This window comes from Girardinichthys multiradiatus, chromosome 18 (genome assembly GCF_021462225.1).
Source record: "Girardinichthys multiradiatus isolate DD_20200921_A chromosome 18, DD_fGirMul_XY1, whole genome shotgun sequence".
Lineage (NCBI taxonomy): Eukaryota > Metazoa > Chordata > Actinopteri > Cyprinodontiformes > Goodeidae > Girardinichthys > Girardinichthys multiradiatus.
In genome coordinates, this window is record NC_061810.1 from 16,140,901 (window position 1) to 16,149,202 (window position 8,302).

At 40.2% G+C, this 8,302-nt stretch overlaps 1 protein-coding gene across 1 annotated transcript; it reads left to right on the top strand.

The window, feature by feature from the left end:
* The first annotated feature begins 299 nt into the window (after positions 1-299).
* On the top strand, positions 300-3,242 carry LOC124883664. Its single transcript, XM_047390862.1, has 2 exons — positions 300-1,682; positions 1,715-3,242. The coding sequence occupies exons 1-2, from the start codon at positions 337-339 to the stop codon at positions 1,761-1,763; spliced, it is 1,395 nt and encodes a 464-aa protein (XP_047246818.1). The 5' UTR covers positions 300-336; the 3' UTR covers positions 1,764-3,242.
* The last annotated feature ends 5,060 nt before the right edge of the window (positions 3,243-8,302 follow it).

The window sequence follows — 8,302 nt, forward strand, 5'->3', positions numbered from 1 at the left end:
AACTCTACACAGGACGGCGGAGTCCTCTGTTATGTTTTTGTGAAAGTAATTACAGTAAGAGTAAAACGCGTAAAAAAGTGTGACTGAAAAACGTGTGGAAGAGTGAATGGAATCGTAATGACCATTAGGTCCTTACCTTTCATATAAACTGAAAACAGATAGTAAATGGTGAGCCTTTGTGGATGCTTGTAGGCAAGAAAATCCCACCTGAACAGGGTTGAAGTGGATTTTACCACAACTGACTTCTTGATCACCATCCTGTTTTCAAATACATAAATCCAGTATTTAGAATACACCAGGTATTAAAAAACATACTGGATCTAAATTTAGTTCAAAATGGGAAAGGGGCAAAGTAAAGAGAAACAAAAGTTACTTGATAACCTTACATGCAAAGATTGGAAAGCGGTAGAAAAAGAAAATCAAGATGCAGTAGAACCCCTATGTTATTGGATAAAAACCTATAATTATAATGGAAAGCTGTCTACAAGTGCCCTAACAGAATTACAGAATAAAATAAAAATTAAATGCAAAAATAATGAAAAACAAATGAGAAAGGAAGGTTATGCACAGACTCAAGTCTGGGTTAAAATAGCAAAACAACGTGAGGAAGGAGAAAGACTGGCAAAACAGGAAAGAGAGGAAAGGAAGCGACAAAATAAAGAGAAAAAAAAAGCAAGTGAAGAAGAGCAAAAGAGAGAAAAAGAGGAATCAAAATGGAAAGAAGCAGGACATGAGAACATAATGTTTCACAGAAGGGAAGATAATGAATATTCTGGTCCCTACTTAGCGTTGCAACAGCAGTTACTGCAGCAACAGGGAGGGGCAGTGGGGAGAAATGATATAGATGCACCCACTGCTCCACCACCACCATCACCACCTGGATATACACCACGAACACCAATTGCTACTCGAAGCACTGGTGCAGTGGGTAAACGGTCTGCAACATTGGGACATTTATTATCTCCATTACCTAGGGTTAGTCCCATGACCCTAGATGAAGGAGGGGATGTGCAAACTTTTCCCCTCATTGAACTCCCTAACCCACGAGCAGGCGCAGAAGGCCAATCAGACACAATTAGAGTTTATCGAACTTGGACCCAAGATGATGTTAAAAAGGCTGTAGAAGGAATCCCACACCCTAGAGAGGATGTGGATGAGAGTGTGAGGCAGATGGAGGATCTTAGGAAAGCCTACCATCTGAATGGAATAGAAGTCCAACAAGCATGGATGTGCAAACTTGGCCCTGACTGGTATCATGTGAAGGGAGGTTATAATCCATCAACTGCAGTAGGAGTACCTCTTGCTGCTGATAGCGCAGAGTTAACAACCCAGTTAGTTCCTCTCCTGGAAAGAATAAAAGGAAAATATAAAAAGAGAGCAAACTATACTGAAATAGGGAGATGTAAACAAAAACCAGACGAACCTTTTGATGAATATAGAGTAAGAATGGCAAAGGTTTTTAAAGTTCACAGTGGACTGGAACCAAGCGAGGATGAAAATGGTGCTTATCAGCAGCAACTAAAAAATGCACTCCACTCAGGCTCAACACCCGACATACATGGCTGGGTGAACCGGCACTACATAGGAATGAGTGGGGGCTCGCTTGCAGACTACATAAATCATGCGCTGCATGCTGAAAAAGTTATAAAAAGTAAAAAGGGTAAAAAGGACACAGTCAGAGACGCAGTGTTTTACCAAGAGGAGGACAACACTGTGTACTATCAACAGTCACAGGGCAGGGGAAAAGGCAGAGGCCGAGGTAGAGGAAGAGGTAGAGGACACTTTGGAGCACAAAATCCTAGAGCATGTTGGTCCTGCGGTAAAGAAGGACATCTAGCCAGGGATTGTAGGGGAGGTCCTCCCCCACAAACTAAAAATGCATGACTAGATCGTGAGACAAACGGGACAGAATTGGATCAAAATTTAATACAAGAGAAAACCACCTCAGAAGATGAGGAAATACTAAATTTAGATGACCTATTCTATGTTGAAAAAATAAGACCTGAAATAACCCTGCTGGTACAAGGCACACCTATCACGTTTCTTTGTGATAGTGGAGCTTGCAGGACAACAATTAGAGAACAATTACCATATGTGAGACCCAGTGGGAAATGTACCACAGTTCAGGCCGCACAAGGTAAAATCAAACAAGTAAATGAAACAGAACCCTTATGGATCAGAGATCCAGAAGGAAAAACATGTCAGTTATCAGTTTTGATGTTACCAGAATGTCCAGTGAACCTATTAGGAAGAGATGGCTTAATAGCCCTCTGCCTAAGCCTAACACCAACCCCAGAGGGTTTGAGAGTGGTCAGAGGCAAACCTGAGGAAGTCTATGTAGTACAAGGGACGGGAACACCAAATTATTACTACACTTTAGACATCCCTAACAAACCGCCAACTGCAACAGGGGCATCGTTAGTGGATGAAGGCAAACAATCAATGCGGAGCCCACAAGATGTTATGTCACCAGATGAATTACATGTGACAATGTGGTATACTGCAAAGCCAGACACCAAGTACATGAGTGAACTGAACAGGATGACCCCAACAAAGATAACAGTCTCATATGTGTACTCAGATGTAGAAGCAAATGCAGCAGCTGCAGTAATATTGCCAGAAACTGTCAAACCACTGTTCAGACAACTTTCTGGGCCACACATATCCTTATGCAAAGACAAAAAGGAAGAATGGAAAAACTTAGCAAAACTAGTGGACAGAGGTGAAAGAGCAAGGGATTGGGTGGTAACCGGCATGAACACATGGTATAGCCAGTCCACTGAAATGACCAAAAAGGCATTGTTCTGGACAGTAACTGTCCAGGCTGGAGTACACCTAGACCCAAAACAAAAATGACACATCTTTTTCACAAAAGAAGAAGAGGAACTACTTAAACAAGTTCCTGAGAGACTATGGTCACAAGGACCTACTGATGTTGGCCTGGTAAAAGGAGCACTTCCTGTTGTGATAAGACCAAAAACAGAGTACAGACCCAGAGTTAAACAATATCCTCTAAAACCAGATGCAATGGTGGGAATAGAACCTGTTATTGAGGATTTAAAAAAGGCTGGAGTATTGATTGAGTGTGCTGAATCACCCTGTAACACACCAATATTCCCTGTAAAAAAGGCACCCCCATCTGTGGGATGGAGGATGGTTCAAGATTTACAAGCAGTAAATAATGCAGTAATACAAAGATCCCCGTGTGTAGCAGATCCACACACGTTACTAAACTCCTTGAACCCGAAAGCAAAATATTTCACGGTAGTGGACATAAGTAATGCATTCTTTTCTGTACCACTACACAAAGACAGTCAATACTGGTTTGCTTTCACATTTAAAGGGAAAAGATACACTTATACCAGATTACCACAAGGATATTGTGAAAGCCCCACCATCTACTCCCAAGTTCTTACATCCAGCTTGGCCACTTTTGACCCACCACAACAGAGCCAATTGCTCACGTATGTGGATGACATACTAGTTGCATCTGAAACCGAAGAAATATGCAAAAAAGACTCTATAGCACTCCTGAAACATTTGGCTAAAGAAGGTCATAAAGTCAGCAAAAACAAATTACAGTTTTGTAAGGAAAGTGTGAAATATCTGGGCCATCAGCTCAGTTCAGGGGGAAGAACAATAATGGAAGAAAGGAAAACTGCAATTCTGCAAGCACCAAAACCATTGACAAAGAAACAAATGATGTCTTTTTTAGGACTCACTAATTACTGTAGAAGTTGGGTGCCAAATTATGCAGAGCTAACAGCACCCTTGCAAAGCCTGATGTACAAAGAGGAACTTAAAATGTCTGACTACCTAAAATGGAGTTCTGAAGCAGAAGATGCACTCTGTAAATTGAAACAAACTATGGTGGGAAGTTGTGTGTTAGCATTACCAGATTACAACAAAGACTTTGTACAAATGGTAGACTGTAAAGGAAATTTCATGACCTCCGTGTTGACACAGCTACATGGAAGTAAATATAAACCAGTAGCCTACTATTCAACCAAAATGGATGCAGTGGCGTGTGCCCTTCCACATTGCGTTAGAGCAGTGGTGGCTGCTTCCCTAGCAGTCACGTCTAGCGCAGATGTTGTACTATTCCATCCACTCACTTTGAAAGTACCTCATGCAGTTTCAGCACTGCTTTTGCAAACTAAAATGAGTTTTCTGTCACCTGCAAGACATCTTTCCTGTATGTCTATCCTGCTGTCACAACCACATCTCAAAATAGAACGGTGTACAGCACTAAACCCAGCAACATTAATCCCCACAGAGGAGGATGGAGAAACTCATGATTGTGAAACATTATCTGAGGAAATAGCAAAAAGCAGAAAAGACTTAAAAGATACTCCTTTGACAGAAGGAGAAATATTATTTGTAGACGGGTCTTCCAAAAAGGATGAGAAAGGTAAAACAAAAACCGGATATGCTGTAGTGACTCTTAATAAAGTACTAAAAGCAGAAGCACTCCCTTCACACTACTCAGCGCAAGCTGCTGAGTTAGTAGCCTTAACTGAAGCATGCAAATTAATGACAGGAAAAAGTGCAACAATATACACTGATAGCCAGTATGCATATGCAACAACGCATACTTTTGCACAACATTGGAAAAATAGGGGTATGATTACCTCCACTGGAAAACCTGTAACACATGCAGCACTATTAACAGAGCTATTGCAAGCAGTCCAACTGCCAAAAAAGCTTGCAATATGCAAATGTGCAGCACACACCACAGGAACAGACACTGTGACTAAAGGCAACGCCTTTGCTGATAAAACTGCTAAAGCAGCTGCAGAACAACAACCAAGTAGTCTTCTCCTAGTAACAATGGAACTAAAAGATGAAACATTACTGGAAATGCAACAACAATCACCCCAAAATGAAATACAAACCTGGCTAAAAAAGGGAGCTCAACTTAAAGAAGGAATATACACCTGACCAGAAAATAAACCTATCCTACCAAAAAACCTATACAAATGGGCAGCAATATCGAGTCATGGAGTTTCTCATGTCTCGAGAGGAGGAATGGTAGGATTAGTGAACAAAATATACACAACATATGGATTTAACTCTTATTCAAAAAATTTTTGTAGAACATGTTTGATCTGTGCCAAACACAATGCACAAGGGAACTTCAGACCAAAAAGGGGACAGTTCCCCAAAGCAAAATATCCTTTCCAACACATACATATGGATTTCATAGAATTAAATAAAAGTGAAGGAAAAAAGTACTGTTTAGTAATAATAGACTCTTTTTCTAAATGGATAGAGTTATTTCCTACACAAAATCCTGATGCATTGACCGTAGCAAAAGCACTATGTAAAGATATCATACCTAGATATGGAATTCCAGAAAAAATATATAGTGATAATGGAACTCATTTCGTCAATCAAATGATAGAAAAAATAGGAGAAGCCCTACAAATGGATCTTAGACATCACTGCGCTTATCACCCTCAAAGCGCTGGTCTAGTAGAACGAATGAATGGAACAATAAAAAATCGATTAAAAAAGTGCATGGAAGAAACAGGAAGACCATGGACTAAATGTTTAGACTTAGTAAAGCTCTACATAAACATCACAAGCACAGGAGGACTAACACCCTATGAAACCCTGTTTGGGAGGCCATATAGATTACCATTCTTTAAAAATAAATGGGAAACTGATGATGAAAGCACACTAGCAGATTACATGAGAAAAATGTTACAGCAAAAACAACAAACAGATGAACACGCAAGTGACCATGAGCCTTTTGTGTCTACACAGGAAAAACCATTAGTTGAACCTGGAGACTGGGTCCTGATAAAAAGCATAAAGAAGAAGCATTGGCATTCACCTAAGTGGGAAGGGCCCTATCAGGTGTTGTTGACCACTGGAACTGCAATTAAGATTGCAGAAAGAAACTCATGGATCCATCTGACACATTGTAAAAGAATAATAGAACATGACTAAAATAAGTTTCTTAATAGCAGTGTATATTCTAACCATCATAATTTGTGTTGTGGTCATAGCATTGTGGTATCTGCTGTAGCATTGTGACTTTTCAACAAACCTACAGAGAAAAGTCCGGCTACAAAGGGAATTGTAATTATAGTTTACAATTGTCTCAAACCGGTGAAGATCTCCACAACTCTGTTTAAAGGTGCTTAGGAAAGGTTCCAATCTATAAGTAAGATGTACACCCCCACACACAAGAAAATAGTGCTAGTAGCTGGAATAATCTCAGTGGTAATTGTAGGAGCTATTTTACTATGGGAACGTTTTTACGAAGAAAGAAAAGATTTGAGTAAAAGACAAATAAATGTTAATTCCTGCCCAAATGATGTAAGCATCAGAACCACAAAACTATGTGTACCAGTACAGAAAACCACTACAGTAAAAATACCCTGGGGAACGCTTGGAACAGCACGTGATGGCACAAATGAACAAGCCTCAATGTATAAGAAATGGGAGTGGTATTTGACCTATGGAGATGTGCAATGGTGGAGTTGGAAATACTTAGTAGCAGAAACAGGACAGGACTGGTCTGATTGGTCCACAGGTCCAGCAATTAAATGGAGAAGACAATTGACCCTGATAAAAGATGAAGGAGGTCTAACCTTGACTGTAATCTCCCCCAACAACACGGGATGTACAGACTTTGTGGCGGCACCATATGTAGATTCTAGCCAAGGCCAATATTACTGGCAAATTCAAATATGCGTTAAAAACATTACTAAGCCACTTGCGGTAATACGGCATGATGCCGCCACACCTGAAAACACAACAAACAAATGGCATATGGGGCTAAAACTATTAGTGGAGTTTAAGACAGAACCAGTAACCCCGGATGACTGGTTCAAAATAACTACAGGAATATCTAAAATAGATAACAACTGGCTCTTAATGGCAGAACAGGCTGCCCAGGCAGTAAAAACAGATTGTGTAGTATGCATGGGAGCCAGACCCCTGCTACAAGTGGTTCCCTCAACGTTGACAGAAAAATGCTTAGTAGAAGTAATGAACAGCACAAGACTCTCAACAAACTGTACTATGTGGGATAAGATTTATCCTTTGACTACCGCCGAAAAACAAAAACCGATGTTTTCAAATAAGGTTGCTCCAGGAAATTTTTCCTGTATAAACCGAACAGGTGTGGGATCAAACATAAGCAGACTCAATAAAGATCAATGTCACTCCATCATAGCAGTAGGTGTCAGCTTTAAACCTAAAGCACGCAGCGACATCTGGTGGTGGTGTGGAGACGATAAACTGTATGACAGGTTGCCATACAACACAACTGGATTGTGTGCATCAGTGTCATTAATATTTCCCGTGTCTGTTATTCCACTCTCAGTAGCAGATTTGTTGGGTACAGTAGCCAGCATATTTCCACACACCTGGAAAAATAGAGAAAAAAGATCAGGATGGAGTAAAGACGACCCTACTTATATAGATAGCATAGGAATACCAAGAGGAGTTCCTGATGAATATAAGTTAGCAGATCAAGTAGCAGCAGGTTTTGAATCCACCATATGCTGGTGGTGCACAATAAATAAAAATGTTGACAGAATAAATTACATCCATTACAATGTGCAACGACTAGGAAATAAAACTGAAGAAGGATTCTCAGCCATCCATGAACAATTGTCAGCTACCTCTTTAATGGCTTTCCAAAATAGAATTGCTGTCGATATGCTCTTAGCTGAAAAAGGTGGAGTATGTTCAATATTTGGGCATCAATGTTGTACATTTATTCCAAATAACACCGCAGCTGATGGGAGCCTCACCAAGGCCCTGGAGGGCCTTAGGTCACTTAACAGCAAAATGAAAGATCATTCTGGAGTTGACACCACAATGTGGGATGGGTTTGGAGAAATGTTTGGTAAATATAAACAATTAGTGTTGTCTATCCTTATGTCAATAGCAGTCTTTGCAGCTATTCTCACATTGTGTGGATGTTGCTGTATTCCGTGTATAAGAGCTTTGTGCACTCGCATAATAACCTCTGCTATTCAGCCAGTCAAAACAGAAATGTCAGAGATGTATGCCCTCCTGAGACCTGAGGAGACAGAAGGAGCCAGTGATGATGATGATGATGACCAGGAAGAAGAAGAGACTTCTCTGCATTTCCCTGATCTGTATCCTGACCCTAACGACAATTAGTTGTATACAGTAAACTTAAAGACCTCCTGCTACTTTTTTAATGACATGTACAGATAAAACACACCATGATGTCTTAACTGAAAATCTGAGAAGAAAAGGTTAATGATTGATGTATCAAGTGTTTAAAACATTTATAAAGAGGAGGAAAATGTTA